This window comes from Nanorana parkeri, unplaced genomic scaffold (genome assembly GCF_000935625.1).
Source record: "Nanorana parkeri isolate BGI_ZX_2015 unplaced genomic scaffold, ASM93562v1 scaffold292, whole genome shotgun sequence".
Classification (NCBI taxonomy): domain Eukaryota; kingdom Metazoa; phylum Chordata; class Amphibia; order Anura; family Dicroglossidae; genus Nanorana; species Nanorana parkeri.
The window spans coordinates 360,942-388,229 of NW_017306560.1; the positions used below are offsets into that span (position 1 = coordinate 360,942).

The 27,288-nt window shown below is 42.1% G+C and overlaps 1 protein-coding gene across 1 annotated transcript in view; it reads left to right on the forward strand.

The window, feature by feature from the left end:
* ZDHHC8 (zinc finger DHHC-type containing 8) overlaps window positions 1–27,288 on the forward strand; it is a 103,551-nt gene that overhangs the window by 49,349 nt on the left and 26,914 nt on the right. Inside the window, exons 3-4 of the mRNA XM_018557621.1 lie at window positions 20,881–21,002; window positions 26,365–26,522. Coding sequence (XP_018413123.1) covers window positions 20,881–21,002; window positions 26,365–26,522 — 280 coding nt within the window. The remainder of the gene's footprint in view (window positions 1–20,880; window positions 21,003–26,364; window positions 26,523–27,288) is intronic.

The window sequence follows — 27,288 nt, forward strand, 5'->3', positions numbered from 1 at the left end:
CCCCTTCCAACTCCAGACTTGCCTTCCTTCTCCGGCAGGGACCTCTCTTCCTCGTCTCCTGCTGTGTGAGGACCCGAGGGTCGAGTCCTCACACAGCAGAATGTGCTGCCCGGCCGTACCTGCAGCATATTCTGCTGGTGACAGCCTCTCCCGTACATGCTGCGGCGGCTGTGCGGCAGGGAACGAGCGGCACTCTCTGGGGTAGGGGCCTCTTCTTCCTCGCTGGGCCCCCCCAGGTGGCGGAAAGCCAGGGCCCGGTTGCAGTTGCGACCCTGGTAGTTCCGCCAGTGCATGTAGGCTTACATTGCTGTCTTCTTTCTAAAAGAATGCTATTTACCTTACCCTAGGCTTTCTTTCTGTTGATTTGCATGCTTCTTCGGGGTTGAAGCCTTTGGATCAGCATGAGAGCCATACAGCTGGCTTTTTCAGTAGCAGAGGAAAGTGACTACAGTATCCATATTTCTCTGTGGAGGTTTCTTTTAAATGCCATGGCATATTTTTTTAGATGTCATCTTAAATGAATGGTGTCTTAGATGATTTAGCTCTCTGAAATAATTGATTTAAACTGCATTTAGATGCATTTTACTAAACCAAACACAATATACACATTGCTAGTAAATGTACAAAATTGTTTAATGTGTACAGTAATAGAGATGTGACCTGCATGGAGGTTACTAACCACATCATAGCAGGTTCATGGTTGCTTATTGATACATTTAGTGCCTGACTACGGTACACTTTTAGATTTGGTTTGGGCCCTGTGATTACTGAGACAGAACTTTCATCACAAGCAGGCTTCATATACTTATTGGAAACAATCTGTCTGCAACTGGGCCTGATCCTTTCCTCTTCTACAGAGTACACCCAGAGGATCCAGAAGTGTGCGTGTTACTGTCAGCTGGAAGCAAGGTTCATGGTGCGTCCCAGATTTCTGGTAGACTCATGCAGAGATCTCTCTGGCTCTCATTTAGGCAGGCTTGTACTGACAGGGAATTCAAGATTTGGGAAATGGGCCTTTAACCCAAGGACTGCACAAATTACAAGAGGCTCATCAGTTCTATTTGTAGTTCAGTAACATACATTCACATGGGCAATCTGGGGTGGATACTTTGCTGCATTTTTAGATTGTAAGCCCTCACGGGCAGGTCCCTCCTTACCATCTTCTCTTGAATTGTATTGTGATTGTAATGTCTTCCTTTATATTGTAAAGCGCTGCGCAAACTGTTGGCACTATATACAGTAATACCTTGGTTTACGAGCATAATTCGTTCTGGAAGCATGCTTGTAATCCAAAGCGCTTGTATATCAAAGCGAATTTCCTCATTGGAAATAATGGAAATTCAGATGATTCGTTCCACAACCCAAAAATATTCATATAAAAATGATTACAATACTGTACTGTAATATAATACTGTACAAAATATAAAGAAAAATAAGCCAATTACCGGTTACCTTCGTGGCTGGTGTGAGGGGGACGAGAGAGAGGAGGATTATGGTGTAGGACGACTTTCACTATCACTAACGGAATCACTGATATCTCTTGACTCAATGGAATCTTTTTCATTACGTGAAACCTTAACAAGGAATCTATCCAATGTGACATTGCATTGTCGTTAAACAGACTCATCGCTCGCACTGCTACAGCCTTATTTGGGTGGCGCTTTTCTACAAAATTTTGCTCTTAGTGCAAGACATTTGCTTGTATATTAAGGCAACATTTTTCAGAAATGTTTGCTTGTCTTGCAAAACACTCTCAAACCAAGTTACTTGTAAACCAAGGTATTACTGTACATCCTTTATAATAATAATTCAGAGGCGACTAAACCCTGCCTTTGGGTGCACCTGCATTATTGCCGCATACAAACTGAACAATTATCTGCCGCCAAAATCTCCACAGAAACACCATCCCTGGACACGTACTGTCTGCATCTGGGCTCACTCATGCGCTATTCGCATGTAACCACTCAGATGAGCGGTTACATCCGAATAGTGGCAACACTGGCCATTAATTTGTACAGTGAACAAATCTGACAGCTGCCAGTGCTGTTCACATGCACTGTGTGCATTCAGCAGTAGCTGTTGTGGTAAGAATCATAGTGGATTCATAAAGCTAGTTGTCCCTTGCCACCCATGTGAATGTGGTCTAAGATTCACTACCGTATATACTCGAGTATAAGCCGTCCCGAATATAAGCCGAGGGAGGGAAATGAGGCAGCTAATGGTAGATAGATACCAATAAAATTACATTAATATTTATTTAAAAGAAAAATAACCTAGCTCTGTAAGTGGAAAAGGGGGTACAGGGCTACATATCATGTACTACGGATCATTTAACCCATTCATATTAGCAGAGGATAATTGTAAATCTATTGTTCAGTGCACTCTATATGTAGTATATAGTACATGTACATATAGAGTGCCTGCAACAATACATTTACAATGATCCTCTGCTAACATGAATGGGTTAAATGATCCGTAGTACATGATATGTAGCCCTGTACCCCCTTTTCCACTTACAGAGCTAGGTTATTTTTCTTTTAAATAAATATTAATGTAATTTTATTGGTATCTATCTACCATTAGCTGCCTCATTTCCCTCCCTCGGCTTATATTCGGGTCAATACTTTTTCCCAGTTTTTTGTGGTAAAATTAGGTACCTCGGCTTATATTCGGGTCAATACTTTTTCCCAGTTTTTTGTGGTAAAATTAGGTACCTCGGCTTATATTCGGGTCAATACTTTTTCCCAGTTTTTTGTGGTAAAATTAGGTACCTCGGCTTATATTCGGGTCAATACTTTTTCCCAGTTTTTTGTGGTAAAATTAGGTACCTCGGCTTATATTCGGGTCAATACTTTTTCCCAGTTTTTTGTGGTAAAATTAGGTACCTCGGCTTATATTCGGGTCAATACTTTTTCCCAGTTTTTTGTGGTAAAATTAGGTACCTCGGCTTATATTCGGGTCAATACTTTTTCCCAGTTTTTTGTGGTAAAATTAGGTACCTCGGCTTATATTCGGGACGGCTTATACTCGAGTATATACAGTAATTATTCAGGTCCTTTTTACAATCAGAGTGGTAGCTGTGGAATGCTTTACTGCAAAAAATTAGTCATGGGTTTAAAAAAAAGGAGTGGATGATTTTCTTAAATTAAATACAGCTTTAATAATTAAAAAAGGACTGCAAAATGTTGGTTCAGGAAATTCATCAAACTGTCCTTTGGGTCGATTTCTGCAGGAGTTTTCAAGGGGCTGAATTTGTACATCAGTCTAGGTTTTCTCTTTCATATAGTGGAGGATGCAGATCTGCTTTACATTATCGCCTACTGGATATAGTACCACCTGTAGGAGTAAGTTGCTTGGTACAACTAAAAAAAGACCACCCAGGGGTGGCCCTTGATGGTGGCCAGAACCCCCATGCTGTAAAACACAAAGTATTTAAATACACAGGCAGCAGCAAAGCCAGAGAGGCGGGTAATTTGTCCTCCAATGAACACAGAAAAGGTTTTAAGGCGAGTACAAAAAAATTATCCTAGACTTTAAAAGTACGGAACTATTAATAGTAGAGACACTGGTGGCAATTCTGTAAGACACTGGTGGCAGATTTCTGGCAGTGTGTATGTAGTCAGAAGCCTTGCGCCAAATTCATGAAAACCCTGCAACGTTTTTATTTTCAGTACAGGTGCATGAGACAAATCAAGTAGGTCTTTTGTGACACTTTTACTGTATGATGCTATTGGGACAAAAGTCATAAAGAAATACCACCATATCAGTGATGAGGAGAATGGAGACGATTAAGACCCTTTTCTTGTTGGATTGTTGATTGTGTTGCACATGTAGTTTAGTGTGTTGCATTTTTGACACAATTCTGGAACATAATTGGTCTTCAGGTTCTTCTGGAACCGCTATTTGATCGGTTTTCTTTAGGGCTTGTTCACACCAAGTGCAGAGCAGTTACAGAACGCATCAAAAATGAATCCATTGTATTTCCAATGGTATTTTGGGGTCTAGTTCACACCACAGAGTTCAGTTCCAGAGCATGTGGAAAAACTGCAGCATTTCCTTTTTTTTCAGCTCTGGAATGCACCAAAACGCATCCAAACATCAACAATGCATGCAAACACACTAAAAGTCCATTTAAAACGGACCGGGACGTGGCAAAATGCACTGCATATGCAGAAACTCATGCAGATCTGGTCCGGATTTGGTGTGAACAAGCCCTAAGGCTGGGTTCACACCTGGGCGTATTTTTTCTGTTCGTTTTTTTCCCCGTTTTTTAGCACGTTTTTCCGTTCAGTGAAACGTGAGGTTTCACTGGCGGTATGATTTGTATTTTTTTTTCCTTATTTTTTTTTTTTTTAAAGAGAAAATGTTTTAACTTTCAAACTTCCCGCAGGCTCCACCGGCGCCTGCCGACTTTTGGGTTCGTAAGTAACGGAACACAGAAGTCGGCAGGAGCCGGAGGACACAGCGGGGATTGCGGAGAAGGTAAGACCTGTACGCTGTATTCCCGAGTGTGGTTGGGGCTTACCGCTTTGTTAACCCCGAGCCACACTCGGGATTACTAATGAAAACGCGTGGGAAAAAGCCCCAAAGAAGCTCCTGTACTTGTCTGGGCGTAGGGGAACCATCCCCATAGCGAAGTATGGGACTTCACTGAGCGTTTTACAGCGCGTCGTTCAGCGCTGTAAAACGCCCAGGTGTGAACCCGGCCTAAAGGTGCCCATACACCTTACGATTATCGTACGATTTCCGTATGCGATCGACTTTTCGTCCGATAATCGTATGTGTGCATTGCAGTGTCCGACCGAAAGTACTGTACAATCGTATGACTTTTGACGGTCAAGCATGTTTGAAAATGTTGCTAGATCTTACGATTTTCGTAAGGTTGCTGGTGCTTCCGTCCGTCAAAAGTCGTACGATCTACACTGCGCATACGCGAACGAAAATACGGCAAATCAATTACCGCATTTCGTCCAGGTGCTTTTCGTTAATTACGGCTAAATTAGTCTTGCGATCATCGGGGCAGGATGGGGCTGCCGTACGAAAATCGTACGACTATTTGATCATTGGACGAAAAGTTTCGTCCGATAATCGTAAGGTGTATGAGCACCTTTTAACTCTCTCAGCTTCTCTGCCTGTAAAATTCCGCTTCTTCTGCAGGAGAGATGATTGAGACAGTTGTAACAGATTCATGTACACCTTACCGACACCTACATTCATTTGTCAGTTTGTCACACTACTGCAAGATGGATTTCTAATGAGTATCTTTAACGGGATCTGTATATGCAATGAAAATTTATAGAGAATTTATTATTCTAACAATCAACCTGTACTGAGGAGGTAATATAGAGACTACCACATTTTTCTTTTGAAAAATGTTGTCTGAATCAGGGTGAAGTATGCACATCAGTTTACTGGCCTCAAATTTGACTTTTAATCAATATGCTTGTTCTTGGTCACTGACTCAAAGTGCGAACATTGGAGACAGCCAGACAACTAGCATCTTCATAAGGTCTGCAATAGACGCTCCTTTTTTTCTTTCCATGTGGTTTTTATGGCATAAACAGTGCAAGAGAGTCTGAGCCATTTCACTATTCCAGATAATATGTGCTACTGTTTTTCCTTAGACAGCAAGGCTTCACACAAAGATAAAGATGGAAGGAGCTCCTTTAGGCACATGCAAATTCAGAGCATCTGTCACCTCTAGTTAAAAATAGAAGCTGGTAGCAGAGCCTGCAGGCTAACATAGGCTATCGCACATACCTACTTTTTGTTGTCACAGGCTGACACTGTTGTTAAGACCATTACCAGTTTATTTCTTTAACGGTTTACCTTAATGGTGTCTTAAAACTGTCCTTGTGGAAGGCTTTACACTGACTGAGCTTGTACCTAAATGTACAGCTGCATCATTCGAAATGACCAATTCAGTTACCTGGAAAATGCTTTGCACTGCCTTTTTAACCATTTACTGCATCTGACATTTTGAACCTTGAAGGAAAGCAAACATATAGTTTGATTGTATTTAATAGTGTTAGGGCTGTGAAGGGGTTAACAACTGCAGTGATTAGTCCATTTCTGTTTAACAAGCTGTGAAATATTCCAGACAGACCAGGATTGGGTTTCAATGAGATCACAGCAGCTGCAGGGGAAATTTTAACCCTGTCGCTGCGTTATGAATTATAAAGGGCACTTCTGCCTTTTTTTGTAACTTTGCCTGGTGGGATGTAAGTCTTATAAACCTCTGCTTTCTGTGATGGGGGATTTGTGTTGTATAGAGTTTTTGCTGGCCTTTGTGGTATATGCATAGGGAGGTAGCACTACTTTCCCATGAATGGCTTTATCAGTAAAGGTTCTTCCCCTGGTGTGACCTCCATTTGTTGTAGTCAGAGGTATCACCAGGATTAAGGTCTCATTCACATGGGGGTGTTGCCCCTTTATTGCGTGAAGGGCAATTTTTTGATGCGCCTGGAGCTGCAGGAAGAAGCGTGGGCAGCTCATGTAACTCTATGGAGATGCAGGAGCTGTGCGCCTTCGCACGCTGCTTCCTGCAACTCCAGACTTTGACAGCTGAACTCAGACGGTGTGCGGCCATGAACGCAGATATGATAATCCAGCCTGCATGCTTCTTCCCGCAGCTCTGGGTGCATCAAAAAAGCATCCCTTCAAACTGTACAGGGTAACACGCCCCATGTAAATGAGGCCCAAGGATGAATTCACATTTCTGTGGTGTGTTATGTTGCTCTTTCAACGTGGGTTGCAGGAAGGCAACCTGTTCCTTTTGAATGAGCTTATCACAGAAATAAGGGTTTTAATGGATCTGCACCTATTTATTTATAAGATACCCGGTAGTTGGTGCACTAAAACCCTTGTTGTTCTTTGGGAATGTGCGTTTGGGTGCTATTTAAAATGTTGCAGACAAAACACATTAAGGGCCCATTCACACCACATGCAGATCATCACCAGACCAGATTATTTTCGGACCCAAAATGATTCCTAATGTATCCCTATGCTATTTCACCAGCGCAGTCCATTCCAGACCAGAAAAATACTGCGCGTCTCATTTTGTCGCACGAAAACGCATACAAATGCGTTCCGCACCTGAAAGCCCATTTTAAGCTTAAAAAAAAAAAAAAAGCTACGGACCGTGGTAAAAACGTGGCAAATCACAATGCGTTCCAGATCTGGTCTGAAAAAAATGGTGTGAACCTGCACTAAGGGTCCCTACACACCTTACGATTATCGTACGATAATCGCGGGAAATCCCGCGATCGTACGATGTTCGTAAGGTGTGTGGAAGCCGTGCGACCTCTACTACTGTAAGGTCGCACGACTTTAAACTTACGGACATGTTTGAAAACCCGCCGAGCATCGTACGATGTTCGGCGGGTTTGTGGCATGTCCGTACGATAACAGCCGCACGGGCCGTTGTGCGCAAGCGCACACTGCCCGTTCGGCATTGCGGTCATCGGAAGCCCACCCCTCAGGGGGCGTGCACTGCTTTTGTATCAACCTACCAAAATAAAAGAATACATTGTTTCTCCACCTTGATACGGCTTCTATTGCCGTAGTTATGTAGCATTTTGTTAATGTAAGTATTGTTTTGTTATGTGGTGGTTGTGTGTTGTGTGCAATCAGACAGAGTTTGTTTGTCAGCTCAGACTTTAATATGCTCACCTTTAACATAATGAATGCATAATATGTGACTTGGTCCTGAGTCACTTTATAGCTTCAATCAGTACAGAGAAGCGGATATTATGAATTCAAGTTCTTGTATTTCTGCATATTTCCCTTCATATTCAGCAGCACAATAGTCGGGAAATAACTTCCATTACCCTTAGAAACAATAATTAAAGGAAACCTGTACTGAGAAAAATACAGGGACTGCCATGGTGATCTCATGGTTTAAAGCCACTGACCTGAAACCAGACTGTGCATCAGAAGTGCTGACATGTGGGGCTACATGTTTATCTGGGTTAGTGACTAAAAGTATGGAAGGAAGAGACAGCCTATCAACCTATGGAGGTTCACAATGGTATCCTCTGTATTTCTCACATCTTAGGTTCTAGCAGATTTAGATTCAAAATGGCAAATGGTGGGTTGGGGTGCTAGAGTGTGTGCAGGCTCTCTTGGTCTTCATTGAAATGACCAAAAGAGGATCAAATCAAAGGGCAGTGCAATGAGGATCGGAATGCCTGGTACGGTACAAACATTTTAATTTTATTCAATATTTTAAAAAATGAGTCACAGAAAACACACACCTACTGGCCACCACCAGTACACCCTATTAAAATTGGTCCGTTACACTTACAGTTATCCACCCTATCCTGAGACTGGTTAGTGAAAAGCAGAACCAGCAGACTGATGAGCTCATCTGTGCCATACTCCGTTTTGTACATTTAATTAAAAAAACAATTCATTATCGGTTTGGCTAGGGTTCAGTTTTAGGTGCACTGCAATCAGTGTCCAAAAAGCGACGTATCTGCTATAGAATGTGCCTACGGCGTCCCACCTGGCTCCTGGCAACCAATGACACTTGTTTCCAGGAGCATGGCGGGAAACCTGCCTAAGAGAAAAAAAAGTCCGCTTTCGCTCACCCATGGAGCGGTGCCCAGGATATGTGTCTTATCCTGGATATGCCACTGCCAAAAAAGCTTTACGATTGTTCTGAAGGTAGAATTTTCTTTTAGATGTACCTTCATCTGACTTTTATATGGCAGATTGACCACATTTACGAAGCTTCTTACAGGGCCCCTTGTGGAAACTGCAGCCATGTGTCACATGATTCTGTGCTGTGCAACCTCCTTCTCACGCACCAGTGTGTGTGTGTGGTTGACCCAAGGCTGCAGTAGGCTCAGACAAAGTGCCATTCATTAACCCATGAAAACACCATTCTGGATTTCTTGTTTGAGCACAGCTTTAGGACCGGTGAGATAAGGATACCTACGTAAGATGAATGGTAACATAAAAAGTCGAGTCTTTCCGCCGACACACTACATCAGTCCTGTGTCAGTGTTAATCCTGTTTGGCTAGAATGTACTTTTAAAGTTATTTTCTCTTTCTATATTTTTTTTTTGTAAAGTGCTGCACAAACTGTTAGTGCTATATACGGTACATTCTTGAATAATAAATATATATATATGTATGGGCTGCAGCTAACAATTATTTTCAAAATCGATTAGTTAGCCGATTATTAAGTTTGATTATTCGGATTAAAAAAAAAAGTGAGGGACTACAAGTTTGTATTGAGATTGTAGTCCATCACGGGAGCAAGCTTGGAGCGGTGGAAGTAAAAAAAAAGTGTGGTGTGCAATATATTACACTATACAGCGCGCAGTGCAGAATACCAGCAGCTTTAGAGGAATACAAAAAAACGCAGCAATAGTACATTATACTATAATGTACTATTGCTGGGATTTGTAGTCCTCTGTAGCTGGTGTTATTCTGCATTGCGCTGTATATAATGTACTATTGCTGGGATCTGATGTATTCCTCTTTAGCTGGTGGTATTCTGCATTGCGCTGTATAATTTTATTGCTGGGATTTGTAATCCTCTATAGCTAGTGGTATTCTGCATTGCGCTGTGTAATGATTATACGGCGCAATGCAGAATACCACTGACCATTTATAGAGGAACAAAAAAATCCCAGCAATAATACATTATACAGCGGCACAATGCAGAATACCACCAGCAGGTATAGAGGAACAACAAATCCCAGCAATAATACATTATACAGCCTGTTTAATGTAGTATTGCTGGGATTTGTTGTTCCTCTATACCTGCTGTGTTCTGCAGTGTGCCGCTGTATAATACAGCGGCACAATGCAGAATACCACCCACCAGTTATATATATCTATATCTGGGTGCTGATATCCCCGGTCTGTCAGGCTTTAGAATGGTGTACAGGGATAAAGAGGACAGGTATGATGGTGGAATGGAGTGGAGGGATCGAGAGGAAGGGTATGATGGTGGAGTGCAGGGATGGAGAGGATGGGTATGATGGTGGAATGGTGTGCAGAGGAGGATATGATGGTGGATTGGGGTGCACGGTGTCGGGTTCAGGGGTGCTCGGGCACTCACTGTCTGAACTTTCCCTCCACGTCTTTGATCTGCTTTCTGCTGAACTGCTTTGAACTTGGTGTAGGGATTGAAGACTCTCATGCTGGGCTGCTCCCTCTCCGGGTCCACCATCTGCAGCCGCCGGTTCAGCCTGGATCCCAGCTCGTCCCCAGCCATCATCTCCGTCCCCCGGCTGACACCTGTCGCGCTCACATCCCCGGCACCCGTCATGTGACAGCACCGGACCCGGCTAGATGTTAGGTGCACCAGGATTGGAGGAGAGCCGGGGGCTAGACCGCGGCGTGTGTGTGGAGCCGCGAGCAGGCAATTTAATTGATAGCCGACTAATCGACGATGGAAAACGTTGACAACGTTTTCCGTCGTCGATTTTAATCAAATAGTTGTTGCAGCTCATACATACATATAAATGTAATGTATGTGTATATATTTCTTTAAAATGAAATCCAGCACAGCGTAGCTCACTTTTGCTTCTTTTATCAGATAATATACTGTGGAGGTTAATAGGAAGTGCCTGCTTACTCCACCTTCCTGTTAAGTGACCCTTCTGTAGCAGTGTGCTAGACTTAGAGACAGTGTGTAGGATCCGCCTGCACATGTATTGTCTGCTCTCGTTCTCCATGTGTGGGTTGCTGAACTCTGCTGTGCTTCAAGCTTTTAACTCATGAAGTGCTTACAGAAACATGCGAGGGTTGCAAGTAAACAGCTTATACGGCGATCGGTGATATATTTAGAAACCTATCCCTTTTTTATCAATGCGATCAGTCTGCAGTTGTGAGTGCATTCTTGTTCTGTTTTTTAAATAAGGGGCCTAAAAAAGGAAAAGCAGTGAAAATCATGGTCATAAACAATTGCATATAATTGGGCAATGTAGGGCTCAAATCTACAGCAGTAATGAAGCTGCAGGAGTGCTTGGTGTGATTTTGTTCTCTTTTTACCTTCTCTCTGTAGAAAAGGGAATGATTAGCCCCACCATCCAAATGTGCTTTTGTAGACTTTCAAGCAGTTTTCTGGCAGTTCCACAATCGGGACAATGGCGGGCAAATCTCAGATCAATGAGAGATCTATCCGATTGAAGCCAGATGAATAATGTCCATATTCAGCCCCATAAATATGAGAGATATATGGCAGATGCAAATGTAGCATGTGTTAATATCCTTGTAAGGGTTCATAGAGCAATAACAAGAGCTTGGAAAAAAGGGGAACATTTCTGAACATCTCTGCAAATGATTGCCAATTGTCTCCTTTTCCTGAATATACCAGGCAGGTTAGGGAAAAAAAGACTCATTGGTTTTGGTAAAAGGTCTGCAGGTACATGGGCAGTGTTATCTAGTCCAGGCTGTATCAACCAGGGTGCCTTCTGGCTTCTTCATGAGTACCTCAAAATGTTCACAGACAGTCATGCCTTGCCAAGGTGCAGGGAGGTCGGCCACCAGGACCATAGAAATAATTGGCGATTAATGCAGAAAAGGATGGAGGTTCAGCTCCGTCCAGGCCAGCCCCATCCTCCTGCCATGCTGTTGATGTGATGGTAGAACTATAATGTGAAGGGGAGAGTGAGGACTCTGACGTGAAGGGGGAACGCTGCTGTAAAAGAGGACTTGTGATGTGAAGAGGGCTTTAAATGTGAACGAGAGGGGCTCTGATGTGAAGGAGGCTCCTAGGGTGACTCTTATGTGAAAGGTTGGTGTTCTGATGTGAAGGGGTAACCCCACTTTATTTTGTTTGTGTTTTTGCATAGGGTCCCGTCTTAAAATCCATTCCAGACCCCTTTCTCAGATTCGGGTCTGGTATGGATTTTGGAGGGCCACGTCTCATTTTAGTACATTTTAGTCTGGGGTGCCTCTAGATTTTGTACACTGTGCTGTGACTTAAAAAAGGTTGAGAAACGCCGATCTAGTACATAAAAGTCACAGCTCTCCAGGGTCAGCAGGAAAAGGAGTTGTCCGCATACCTTGTAATAATTTCACCAAGGCCTGAAGTAATTTTGTCAGCATTGAAATTTGGATGTTGTCCTTGCTAACATTTATTGCAAAAATGAAAGCTTCAGGGTTGCAATCTTTTTCATTGTTTCACTATTTGGGGCAGCTGTAACCTTGCACAAGCAATGCAGCTCGTAAAGTTCCAAGACGTTGGATAAACATATGACTTGGTTAAGCAAGGAATAGGATGACACGCTAGAGGAAAAATCTAAAATCGTACTTGAATAAAGGCGAAATCTCCGAATGTGGACATCTTTTCCAGTGACCAGCCCTTACCCACGAGAAAACAAAGGGGAAAAAAACCTTTAGTAATCAATATCTTTGTAAAATAGTTAACCTTACACATTTTTCAATTTAATTTTGACAAAGTACTGCCTAAAAGTGGAAAAAAAACAAAATAAACAGGAACTGTAAAGCATAGCTAAACCCAGAAACAAAAATGTAAAGGGTATCTATGGTCAAAAACTGGAAATAAAGAAATAAATCTGGACTACTATATTGATTTTATAGAAGTTCTATCGCACTCCTAATAACCATATCGATCAAGAAGTTTTTAAACTTATTGAAGATGCTCATAGGATGTACTTCTTCAATGCACTGACACAATTTCACTCAACCCACTTCCTGGTGTCACCACTCTCACGGATCCTGCCTTCTGAGCTACAACTCAATGTCTGAACAATGTAACATTATCATTGCTTGCTGGATGCAACGTGCATTATGGGATATGTAGTATTGAGAAATCGACGTTGCATCACATCAAGCAGCAGGGAAAGAGATGCAAAGCACACTGGGAGTCCTGCACCTTGTTAAAAGAGATGGGCAGACAGAAGACAGCACTCACTGCATAAAAGAGAATTTTTAAAGTAAACTTTGTATCATTAAAAATAGCTCTAGTATGTATTCATGTTACAATGCTGATGTTATAACGGTAGTATATGCTGTGCTTGGAACTCTCTCAGCTCGGCTTCCCTGAACATCCTGATGAGTACAAGATCACAAGGACAGCACAATCTCCAGCAGCTTTCCATCTACTAGCCTGGAAAAGGGAGGAAGGAGGAAGAGCAGCAAGGAGGGGAAGTATCTTGACTTGCTGTGTCTGTGTGTATGCGTAGACGCACACAGTTTATTAGCACACACAAGGGTGGCTCCATATGACCCTGCAAGGGAAAGGAGCCATCCTAAAACAGGCTATCGGGGACCAGCTGATTCTGCAGGAAACGAAAAGTTTTAAACATCAAAGAGCAGCATCCATTGTAAGCGATTTCATCAGCACTTGAAATAGCTTAAAAACCTTTCGACTTTATAATTATTTTACATGTGGTGGCTTCATTAATTTAATTTAATTTTGTATTTTTTTGGCTTTCTTTCCTTTTATTTTCACCTGGTGATCTGGCCACTATACAGTGATCTCTCTCTGCTGCTCGATGTGAGAGAGAGGGAGAGACACCCCTTTATATAGTAGAGGGATACACCACGGTACTAAATATTGATGTGTTTGATAGAGTAGGAAGTGAGCCTTGAAGGTGCCATTGTGGAAAGCATTTTCTGTAACCATATATGTATCCATTCTTTCGGTCTCTGGGACTTGTACATTAAAGCCAGGCAGTGGTCATCTTTTATGTGGGTGTACTCCTTCTCCTTCACTCTTTAGACAAGAAGGCCATTCTTAAACTAATGCAGCAGTTAAAGGTCAGTTTTCTAATGCCGGTAACTGCTTCTTTTCATTACAAATCTAAGGCTTTTGTGTGCGCTGCATGGTGTGTATCCTTACATGATGCATGGATTCTATTCACTATGTCTATTGTGATACTTGTAATTGTTTGATAAAATACAGACATACAGTCACACCATATTAATTTAGGCTCTGGCAGCCTCTTCCTTTAAAGTAGTTATTAAACCCTCAACCCTTTTTTCAATAATGAATCCAGATCAAACAAATATCACCCAGCAAAGTATTTCTTTACATTTTGCCCTATCTCCTACAGTTGTCATGTTCCCCAACAGCTGTCTCCAACTCTCTCAGGTCTGTTTCCCTGAACTTCCTGTCCCATACAAGATCACAAGGGAAAGGGCTGTCTCTAGCAGCTCGCCATCTGCTAGCTTGGAGAAGTGGGGAGTAGGGGGAGGCCTTGCTGTGCCTCTGTGTTTGTGGAGACACACACAGCTTACTAGTACACACAAGGGTGCCTCCATAGGACTCTGCAAGGGAAATCAGTCACTCTAAAACAGGATATCTGGGCCATTGCTCAGGGAACCAGATGATTCTGCAGGAAACTAAAACTTTTGAAACCTCAAGGAGCAGTATATATTGTAAGTGACTTAACCAAAGTGTAAAACGGCTTAGAAACCTTGTGACTTTAATATCTCTTTAAAGCTGAACTCCGGGATGGTAACTAATCTTTACAATCGTCTTGCTTTGTTACTAAAGCAAAACCACTTCTGTTTAAAATTTTTACCGCTTGGAAAAAAACTCTCTTTAAAACTCTGACCTTATCGCTTCATCAAATATTAATTAATCACTGGGCTCCAGGAGAGGGTCTCTCACAAGTGGCCGTGTCACTTCCTGTTAGTGTTTGTCGCTGTTAAAGACTACAAATCCCATTGTGCCATAGATATTCGTGTCTGAATGGGCAGGACTGTGGATTTGTGTGGTGGGTTAGAAATGTGCAAATGCATAGATTTCGGACTCTTCCCACCCATATCGCTATACTCTGCCGTCCCTTAATTTGTTTTTGTTTTTTTTGTTATTTGTATAGTCTGCCGATGGCAGGCATAGATGGCCGCGACTTACCAGAAGATGGCCTGTCAGTCCAAGTCTGATATCATCGGAGGCGAGACAGACGAGGTGTCTCCTGGCCCATTAATCAAACTATGAGGTACAGTGGGCAAATCAAACCAGGAGTCTGAGACTCCCAGAACCACCCACTACAGCGACAAAATGATACCACCACTCACTATATAAAGAACTACAATGGGGAATGTACAAGTGTTCTGGGAATAGCATGCGTCTTATGAACTGGACATGAAGGGTGTGCAGAGGGTTTTTCCAGGAACAAAGGCAAGTGTTCTCTGGAGGAGTGTGTACTGCAACAAGAAAGTCTATGAACCCCTTTTACACAGCCAATAACATTTCTGCCTTTAGTTCAGCCTTAACTGATTTGTTCTGCAGTGATGGGAAAATCTGGCCTATCCAAATATTTGGTAAGGCAGCAGCAGCCACCTTTTGCATTCTATCTGTTTAGTGTGCAGGTTAGATGTGCTTCAACGACAAAAGTCCATATGGGATTATATACACACCAATAATTGGCAGGTGGAAATTGTCCTAATCTTTAATTGTCAAGTGGTTGGAGACCTCCCCTTTTGTAACGCTTCTACACAAAATACCCATTAGACCGACTCTAATCTATTGTGCCCTTCATGAAAGTATGTCTTTGTAGCAAATTGAAGAAGCGACATACCAGAGTCTTTTTGAAAGCAGAACTTTATACAAGATCTAGAATACAACAAAGTGAAGGAGAGAAACTCTCCTGACATTTATTATATTGCTTGGATCTATGAATGCACTGCAGAATTGATGCGTGTGTTGGGGAATAGAAGTTGTTGTGATCGGACATTTTACCAGAATCTTTTTTGACTTCTGTGTTGTCATGGACTGAAATTAGCGTCACTGTTACGTGATTTCTTTACGGACTACTGCTACTTGTTTTATATTTACGGTAATTGTTGTTGCTTTTATTCAGGGGGCTCAGTGAAGAGTTTGCTCCTTGCTGCGGTACCCTAAATATTGTCTGCCACATCTAGCCTGAACCTGATGGTGCACACTCCATTAGGTTCAATTCATAAAGCTACGGCACCAGCCTAAGGCATGTGACTCATCTTAAAATATCATTGGACTCGCCTGAAAGTTTTTCTTTTTAATATTAGGATACTTATCCTAGGGTGTTAGATTTGTGTATTGGGCTTATTGTGTGTTAAAGTTGAAGTTCATTGTTTTTGTTATGAATCCCCAGGGACATAACTTCCCTTCAATGAGGTGTTTCTCATGTCCTGGTAGCTGCTGCTTAATGTAGAAATCCTTCCACAAGTGCCACCGGATACCCTCTACATTGCTGATCTTCTGGTGCTACAGGGGTTAATTGGTGCTGCCGCCAGTGTAAGAGACTGCAAAAGTTGAGCAGCTCACCCACCGTTTCCTTCCCTCTCCTCCACTCTTATTAGGGCTCAGTCACACAGATGTGGACAGCCGTACAGCGTGCACGTCCGTGCAGAAACCTGCACCCTTGAGGGACCACTAGTGGATGTAGCCGCATGCAACTGAGTGGCAGGACGTGGCTACATGTCGAACCGTCCGTGGAGTAAAATGAAGGTGTGATGTGCCATTTGGAGGACTGCGATAAAATGTGCCATGCGGCATTATTCTGCAGCTCACTGCAGGTCATTGTAGGTCTCTGCTCACAGTGGCCACTTTCACACTGGCTGATCAGGAGAGGATCTGTGCACAAATCCTGTCGTGATCACAGCGGTACAGAGCAGATGTCACCGCTGTGACATCCATGTCCATACAGTTTTTTCCTCCACTTTGTGATGGAGGAAAAAACTGAAACTGCCGGATCCCATGTCGGTCTAAGGGGAATCTGATAGAAATAGCCATGTCTCCATTTACCTCAGATTACCCACGATTCTGTCCATCGAAATGGAACACTGCTTCTTTTGTTTTTTCGGACCCAGCTGGAGCCGGGGGTAACCGGGTATAAACGGACGCTCGCCAATAGACTGGCATTGGGCATCAGTTTGGGTCCGTCTGAAAAACTGACAGACGGACCCGCTCGGAGCGCCCATGTGAAAGGGGCCTTAAGTACAGCCGTGCGAAGACATGAATGGAGTGCACAATTTGTATACCCCAAATACCATTAAAGGAGAACTATGAGGAGTGCTTTTCACTCACCTCATAGTTCTAGCCGACCTGTGACAATGAGACTGTCGCAGGTCGGCTCAGTAGAACGGGAAGTGAGTGAACACATACTGGCGTTCGCTCACTACTCGATCCTTTCACAGCTCTCTGCCGTGACAGGGGAGTGGCTGGACTCCCCCCTCCCCGCTCCGATCCTCCAGCGCTGACTGGCGGAACGGACGGGGGAGGGGGCGGGTACAGCTGGCTCTGCCTCTAGGTAGGCAGAGCCAGCTGTCACTCGCGCAGCTGGGCGGATCCAGACATAATTGTCGGGATCCGCTTTAGCTGTGGCGTCTCAGTATACCCTGAGCTGTAGCTCGCGGTATACTGAGCTTAGGGTGACGGGAGTACACTAGTTTGTGTCCTCCCGTTACCCTAATGAGAACTATGGGGAAAAGCCCTGATGCCATAGTTCTCCTTTTTAAGTAAAAAAAAAAAAAAAAGTAAACAGTGCCTTGAGTTGCTCACTGCTGCCACCTAGCGGACACTAGCCACATGGTAAGACACCACTTTTTACTGTGCTGCTAGTGTGGACGAGCTCCGAGGCTCTGTTCACATCCGTGCATTGTGGCAATGTGCACAAACACGTGCATTTTTTTTGTGTGTTGCCACAGCGCACAAAATATTTTTCACTTTGCAAGATTCCCTACAGTGGCATTCACTGTAAATGACACCCCAACACACCTTACTGCACCATAAGCTTTCATATGCATAAAATCTCAGCAAACAAAACACAAAGTACCATGAGTGGAATTTATCAAAATTGAGCAAAATCTGGAGCAGATGTGCATGGCAACCAATCAGCTTCTCTCCTCAGTTAGTTCAGTTAGGATTTTAAATTGAGAGAGGGAGAAGGTGATTGGTTGCCATGCACAGCTGCTCCAGATTTTGTCTGCTGCAGTTTTGATAAATTCCCTTTCAATGTGTTTTCGTGAAGTGCGATTAGGGAAGACCAAGTGAAAACTGCACAGACCATCCAAAATACAGTAAGCTCTGTTATCTGGCATTGAACTAACCAGAACTCTCATCTAACCAGAAAAAAAAAACAAATCCTGATTGTGTGCCTGTCTGTCTTAATTTACTTTTGATTACTGCATTTCAATATTAATATGAAGTCAACACAGAGTTTGTTATGGCATAGTATGGGGTATGGCATTAGTTAGACCTATTTTTATTAGTAACGCTCAAGCAACCAGAAACGACATTTATCCGGAATCTAGCAATCCCTGTGGATACCGTATAACGGGGAGTTTACTGTAGTTGCATCCTTTGTGGCTGGGCTGGTTAGTTTGGCGTGCTATGACGGTTATACAAGCTTACAAATGCTAAGGAAAAGTTTGTAACTGTTGCCCTTGTTCTATAATGTTAGCAATGACTATTGTCCTCCAGTCTTTAATATTGGCTGGCAATATGCTTTTCAGTTTTATGCGGTTATTTTAACTTCCTGTGTGGTTGTCAGTATTCATATAATCTTGGAACAGGCGGGCAAAAGCCGGCGCTGTGTCCTTGAGCGACCGTTTCCGTGGCTTACAGAAGGTCACAATTGTCACAACCATTTAATTTATTCACTTGCCTCCTGGGTTAGGTTTTAATTGTTTCTTTATTTGTTGTTATTCCAAACCAGAAATGTTCACTCTCAAGGTTTGCCTTGTGTACAAATTCCTTCCACATTATGTTGTAAAAGAGAATGGGAATGTGCTGCAATAATATGAAAGTTAACATCCTGAATTCTTACAGTTTGAATGTTTTTCATAGTATTTTAAACAATGTACCTTAAGGAAGTACTAGTTAGCAGTGTTTATATCTAAACTCCTGTTTAAAATGTTATTAACCCCTGCAGTGGACCTACCACCACACTGCAAGGGTTAAGTGCTTGTTCTTGCCTAGGGTCAAAAAAAAAAAATCTTCTGAGCCAACCAGCTTTGTCTATGTTCACCCATTAGTGTTTTTTTCACTATGCATGATTTTGTGCCTTATTTCAGCGCATTCTGAAGACTATGGTTGTAGCCAAACGCATGTCAATTGAAAATGGATACTACGAAATCACCTGCACTCCATGCAGCGTACAGACCTTGTTGAAATGTTGGTGCTCAATTGACCAGCTCTGAAACCTGTTCTGTGCGGTATAGTTCCTCCCCGATAGCGCAGTACTGGCTACCATCTCCCAAACACCTGCCTCTCTTCCCTAAAGCTGGCCTCACAATTTTCAGCCTGTGGGCTGTACAAAAATTAATTCTTAACAGGTTCCTCCTTCCAGGACACAGTGTGGATGGGCAAATCGCTGATTGTATTCTGACAGCAGAACTGGCTGCAGTCACTGTTTGGACAAGACTTTTCTGTCCCACTCCTTCAGTTTTATGCTCGAAGGATGTCGGGCGGAAGGCTGCTGACAAAGAGAACCATTGAGTGAATTTCGGCTGGCTTACTAAACTGTATGGACGGCTTTGGCTTAAGCCAAACTCGCAAGTTTATAGAAGGCTTGCAACAACACTCTGGTGTCAGTTTGCTATGACGGTGGTCAAGCTAATGGTACAATTGACTGCCCTCTAAAATCTGCATGTACATTTTCAAGCTTCTGTGTTTGTGTTCTTCAACTATAAAGCATAAGGTGACTGATAATGTCATATTTTACATCTTCTGAGTTCTTCTATAATCTAAGATAAAAGAGCATTCCCCCATGTTACCTCTTTTTCTGGTCTATTCATTAGTCTAGTCTGTGTTCTGGAAATGTGCCTTCACTGGCTTAATGCCAAAACATATCAAGAGATAGCACAGATTTATTATCAAGTTATGTCCTTGGGAGTGTTTTATGATTTCTTTTGTAAATGGAGTTGAATGCCAGTATTCTCTAACCTGATCGTACATGTTCAAATCACCAACTCAAATGCATTGGTCCTGTTCTGGAGCAGCCAAACGTATATGTGATCTTTTTGTGGAATGACTATACCAGTTTATATTGTTTAGTCTTTAATTTCGCAATATTAATACACACACACACACACACACACACACACACACACACACACACACACTTGACCAAGATTATTTGAGGCCATTTCTAAAAGAAGAATGCATTTTTTTGTGTGCAGAAAACAGGTGCTTTTGTAGTAGGATTACGCTGCTGTCAGATTGTCAGGATTTCTGACCGTCATTAGAAAATTCACATTAACGCTGTCTTGTATTGACGGTAAACTGTGGGTTGGTACCAATATTACTGGCTCACATGCTTTTCCTCTCTCTCCATAGCCGACACTGAAAGCTCAATAGTAGCACTGTGGATAACTCTTGTGCAAACACCTACGAGCATGCTGTTGGATTAGTGCCCATATGTTGGAGCACAGCGGTTGTTTAAACACGGGGCATATGACCTGCCCGCTATACCATGAGACAGCAAATGATGCATTACTGGTCTAAGTGTGGAAAAAGGTTAAGGGCCTATTTACACCGTATCTTTTGGTCTGTGTTGCTGAATGCAATGTAATCCATAGTTCCCGATAGGCCCAGTTCATACCAACATGTTGCACTTGAGTGCAACTGCAGCACATTTTAAGGACGCATGGCAATTAAAGTATGTTAAAATCGGTAAACACAATAAGGTGAATTTATCAGAATCTGGAGCAGTTGCCCAAGGCAACCAATCAGCTTCTCTCTTTAATTAAGATTTGAAAATGAAAGCTAGAAGGTCATTGGTTGCCATGCACAGCTGCTCCAGATTTTGTCTGCTTCCGTTTTGTTTAATTCCCCTCCCTGTACATGCTGTGAATTCATCCTAACTGAAACCTGTAGCTAAAATGTCATCCACATTTTAAACTGTTACCTGTAATAACAGCCTTTTTCGGAGATCTTAACCAGAATCCTCTGCTCTTTCACAGGTGTCCCTGGCTAACAAGAGAAATCTCTCCAGCCATTCCGGTGTACAATGGGCTCATGTTCCTGTTTGTCGTGGCAAATTTCAGCATGGCAACCTTTATGGATCCTGGTATCTTCCCAAGAGGTAAGCACTTTTACTTTGGTCTAGTGACTTGGAAAAGAGGCGGTTAATCATTTTGCCAATGGACTGACCTCCATAGAGAAATCCTGATCCGTCTGCGCTTTTCATTCTGTGTATCAGAGCTATCAAATATTGAGTCCTATATTATAACTGTTAAATATTTATCTGTTGTGATTGGAGCAGCTGATTCCCATCTGCTGTATAGGCAGACTCTCAGCAGAGCTAACATCGCAGGGAGACCTCAAGCTGAACCCATCATTCGCTCCATGCAATCAATATTAATAAGACGACAAGGCCGCATGATTAACAGCGCTGGACACTGACATTTATTTCACACAAAGAGAATAATTTTTGTCAAATTTACCTTTTATATAGCATATGCGCCTCTCTACTTTTTCATCATTAACCTTGCGTTGCTGTACAACAATACAATTGTTTTTTACTAATATGATTGTCTCAGTTTGTGGCATTTAAATACATTTTACTCAAGAATAAAATGGCAGTGTGCAGCTCAGGAACATATGTTTGTTATATAAGATTTATTTGTTTATATCGTTCATTAATATATATTTTCTGCTTTGGTGGTTACTTTGTCCAGAAATAAGTTAGTTTCATATAGAACTGGTAGGTTGAACCACTTACAGATCTTTGCCCTTAAGTTCTCAGCTCCAGCTACTTGCTCTGCCATTATGATAGCCACCCTTTTGTTTTCATTTATATTACGTTACAAAGAATACAGGAGGCATAAAAATTGAGACCATGGAAAAGTGAGGCGAACAGAAGACCCGTTTTCTTGAGTTTATAATCATAAGCCAGTAGGAGGATGCACTCTATGGTCTCTACCCACAACTACCAAATAACCAGTTTTGATAGATTGTGACTGACTATGAATACAGGTGGGTTCCATTGACTCTAAACACCACATGTCCGTACAAAGTGAATGTCTTCATTGACATTTTATGAGCCAGTTTCTATAAGGTTTTGCTTTGCAGACTGAGGTTGGGTGCTGAGGCCTTAGCCCTAGTACAATTGTGCTACAACAATCTAAGTAGAAGCTTGGGCACAAGGAAGGTACTATATCTACATATCCGAATTGTTTTCTGTATACACCTGTGATGCACACTTGATGTGAATGGGCCATTAGGGGTTCTTCAACACCACCTCCCAGATCAGATTGTTTCTGGATCTAAAATGCATCCCAATGTTTCCCTATGCTCTTCTTGGCTTCAGTTCACACCACCGCAGTCAGTTCCAGACCAGAAAAATACTGCTTGTCCCATTTTCTCTGGTCTGGAACGCACTGATATGCATGCAAACTCAGTGAACTAAAAACTGAAGCATCTAAAAGTCCATTTTAAGCTTAAAAAAAAATGCACCGTAATGCAGCAAAAACGCACTGCACTATGTTTGCAGATCTGCTCCACATCTGCTCCAGACATGGTGTAAACATAGCAGACACTATTTCGGCCCAATTTTGGCTGGACGGCACTGGATCGTATTGCAGCCGGCTCACTTTGTTTGTGGTGGGAGGGGGCGTGGCGGTCCATTGACGTGTATGTCAACGTAGCCATGTCCTCTGGCAATGCGATCGGCCGCACGTGAACGCATGGCACATCAGTGCCTGCAGTCTGGTCCGGTCAGAAAAAAATGCTGCCAGCACTATTTTTTATTGTGCTCTGCGTTCCCGTGAGGACGTGGCTACGTTGCCATTGAGGTCAATGCACCGTCACGCCCCCTCCCGCCCCACAACAAAGTGAGCCAGCTGCAATACGATCCAGTGCGTTCTGCCCAGAATCGGGCCGGAACACACTGTGTCTGGTGTGAACGGGCCTCAAGTCCTGCAGGCCTGACTTTTGCAGGTGTTTCTAGTTTTAAATTTGAAGCCTTTGTAAGCACATACGTAATCATTGTGTAATAATATTAATGTTGGTTTCGCTACTTCTCATCCTTCCTTCTTTTATCTCTTCACTCAAGTGTTGCATATCCTGTTGGTACCTCTATATGTAAAACTGAATGAATTGCTACGAAGACTACTAAACCATCTTCCTGCCTCCCCATCTCTTCCTCCTTAGTAAATGTCTCCCTTGTGCTTGCATGCAAACCTCTCTTCCTAATTCCCAGTGGTCTATGTATTTCTCATCTCCACAGTGTCTTTATTTCCTTGGAGCCTGCTTCCTCTAAGTGGCACTCCTCTTTTCTCTGAGCCTTTTTTTCTAGTGCTGTGCAGTTACTATAGTAGCATTGCTATAGTAACTAGGCAGTTCAGCTTTTATCTTCAGCCTGCAGACAAGTTTTTGTATATGGAGCTATATAGTTGATATTGCTCTGCCTCCTAAATCAGCGTGTTGTGAAAGCTGAATGCATGCTTTTCTCTAAAGTGTTGATATATAGAGATATAGAGAACTGCTACAGCATGAAACCTCAACACAGTGCTGAGGACTCGTGATTGTAAGAAGCTGAGGGGTCCTGCTACATCCACTTTTTTTTTTTTACATCTCATCTCCACTATAAGCTAGAAATAAATTGACTTTTTTTTTTTTTAGGAAACTTGTGCATTTCCACTTTTGCAGGCAACATTGAGAAAACCCCCTCAATGTTTTGTGTTCTAGTCACACAACATACCTAAAATAATTGTTTTAAAAATCTTACCTTTTCGATATCTCTGTTTAGCAGGCCTTTGCAGGCTCCTTTCTCAATTTCAGTGACTGGAAACTCCTACTGTCATAATAGAAAGACTAAAATAGGGTACACACAGAGCAAATTTCAACTGATTAAGCAGTATTATATCATTGGATCAACTTTTGTTTATCCATGCTATTCAGTGTGGATGGAGGAATCTCTTATATTTTCTTCATTCATCCCCCTTAATGGCCTACAACCTCACATTTAGTACTAATTTGTAATGCAATTCTAGTCCATCACAGGAGTGAGCTTGGAGCGGTGGCTACTTTACAACACACACACAGGAACCATGGGGACTAAAAGTAACCACCCTCCAGAAGGAAGGACAGTGTCCGCACCAATTCAGAGATGATTTGAGGATCTACAGCCTAGCGATACACAAATAAGATACATTTTTATTAATGACTAGGGTGCTTGAATTTTAATATTTAAGTTCTGAGTTTAGTGTCACTTTAGGCTTAACATTGTAGTAGGATAATGAAAGTTTTGCTTTGGTTATATTTTTATTAACAAATGTTATATTTTACGGAAATTCCCCATCTTGCATTCAAGTCAGCGAGAAAGGTGAAATTAAGTTGTTTTTCTGATGTTTTTCCAAGAGTGCAATGGGCTTCAATGCCTCCTGAAGGTCACAGAGGCTCCTTTTTAACTTTTTTATTTTACAAGTGCACCTACAAAAAGTGTCCACTATCCATGCCATGGCTTTGTTTATCCGCAAAGCCATATAATTAGCTCAACAGTGCTGAGGGGGTCTTCACATGGCTTTGTTAGAAAACAGAGTTATTTTTTATCAGCAAAGCCATGTATTAACCTTCTCAGTGTGTACATGGTCATCCCATGGCTTTGTTGGAGAACAAAGGGTTAGGGTTGGTGCCAGCGCTAGGGTTGGCATGGTTTTTCAACTAAGTCATTGGCCACTATATCAGTGCTGATATAGTGCTTACATGGCTTTGTGAGAAAACAAAGCTTTGAGGGTTTTTTTTTAAAAGCAAATTTTACCTCTGTAGTCTCCATGGCGAAATCTCTACAATCGCTTACTTTTTATGTGTGTCGCAGTCCCATTTTATTACTATGGGTGAGCCATACTACTCTGGTGTTTGATAGAGTCCTCTGCTAGGATCACTTTTTTATATAAGTATTAAGACATCCACAAATTAAGAAAAAAGTAGGGATGCACAGATACTTTTCGAGTACCAGTGCCGATACTTGGCATTTTCATGAGAACTACCAGGGTTGCAGCGGTTGCAGCTGGGACCTGGCTCTGGCGCTCCACCACTGTCCTGAAATCATTAGTCTGTATTGTTTTAGAAAAACTGTCACATGACAATAAACAAAAATGTATCAGTACTCGTACTTGTAAGTACTCGGCAAGTACCAGTACTCGTACTCGCAAAACTGGTATCTGTGCATCCTTTTATTTATATTTATAAAAACAAAATCATACATTAAAACAGAGATGTACAAATCCCAGGAGCTCCGTGTGCGCCTTGCAAATGACAGCTGCCTCCTAACTTTTGAATTTTAATCTAGTGTAGTCTTGGAGCTCAAAGGTATCGGTACATGTACTCGTACTTGTACCGAGTACTGTACTTGGTATCTGTGCAACCCTATAAAAAAGCATTTAATACTTCTTCATAACACAATGTAATATATGTGCTCACTGAAAATACGCTATGCTACTAAACCTGACAATGTATAGATACGTTTATAGGAAATTATTACGGGAAAAACAATGTTTGACACATTAAGGATACAGGGAAAAGCCATATTTTTAATTCCTTGCCTTTGCTACCCATAGCCACAGAACTGCATGCCTAATGACAAACCTGTGACATAGTGAATATGTAATTGTAAATTTCTCTAAATGGCTACAAATTATGCATTGTCTTTTGACATCAAAATGGAAATTGTTCAAGAACAACTCTACTCAAAGCTAAAGGAAATATGGGAGCTGCCTTCACCAACCTTCTGGTAATGCTAGTTCCTGGGTGTTTCTGGCACAAGCATGCAGCATGTGAAGTCAGAGTGTAGTTAGAAATATTGGCTGATATTCTTGTTCTGGGTCAGTAACCCAAAGTTCTGTAGTCAGGATCAACAGCACAGCTAGGGAAGAAGCATTTTTAGGACATTAGCAATAGCTGCCTGTGTATTTCTTTCACAACAGGTTTTCTTTAAATGGAGATTTCTGTCAGGTTATTAAATACACAGTTGGAATAACTAAGGACTGTATACATGGTCATAGTATCTGTATCTTCATGTACAACTGTGGGAGGGCTGTCCCTTTCTTAAAGAACAACTACAGGCACCTGTCTAAAGTACTAAATCCAGTTACTATGTGGTGCACATAGAAGGAACAACGTTCATTCATACATAGAATGGACAAAGGTGTGTTTTTAATGTGCATCTAGAGTTCCAATTTGGAAAGCAAACATGGGATATTTAGCTGAATATAGCAGGGCCCTGTGTCACTGCGGTCAGTTTGTTAGTGGAAAATGGTAAGTAGCACTAACGGGATGGGAGAGATTGAGACTCACTGATCAAGCAAAACAGTAAACCGATAAATATGGGATCAGAAGTACTAGGACATCTCAGGAGTCCATGTTTTTACTTCCTGTCACATAGTATAATTTGTGCATTTCAGGGACATTATTATTTTACTGATGCTTATTTATTTTTTCCTAAGCTGATGAGGATGAAGATAAAGATGATGACTTCCGAGCTCCCCTCTACAAGAATGTGGAGATCAAAAGAATACAAGTACGGATGAAGTGGTGTGCTACCTGTCACTTCTACCGCCCACCTCGCTGTTCACATTGCAGTGTCTGTGACAACTGTGTGGAGGTAGGTCCTGTGCAACTCTACAACAATTAGGAATAGACACAAGGAAAGCGATACTGCTGTATGCTGTCAATAGCAATCAGTGTAGCCCTTTCCTACTCACTGTTTGAGTTGACTGTGATTTGTATTGCTTGCTAAACACAGGGAGCTTTCTATTCAGTGTCATGATCATTGTTAATGTACAGACATGCACAGATTAAACGCACATAAAGATGAAGCCTTGGCGTGTTTCACACTTATGTTTTAAGCACTTTGTGAGAAACGCATCAAATTCTTGTGATACTGACTCGCATTCCTGGTAAAATCTACAAGCAGCTGTGCTGACAGATTCCGCAGACGTGGTCCCACATGATGTTGTCGCAATCAGGAAGTCGTACTGAGCTAGGTTGTGCAGCTGACTTGTCATAAGTGGCTCAAAGAGGCTGCAGGAGATCAGCAGCACCAAGATGCAAAGAAAAAAATTAAACCAGTTCTTAATGAAAAAAAATTAAAAAATCATGGCAGCCGTTTATGATAAACCGTGCTTTAGCAAATTTAAAGTTTGTCCATTAAGGTTTAGATCTACTTTAATTTAGACGTCACCTGACGAAATAGTGTGCTGTTAAAATGACATGTTTTAGATAAAGTAGGCAAGGACTAAAACCTCTACCTCTATACCTCTATATTTTATTGCTGTCTCTTTTTCTCTCTTCTAGGGAAATTCTCTATCTGTTTCCTGGTGACCATTGTCAATGGGAAAGAAAGTGATAGAAAAATCCAAAATTTTGCA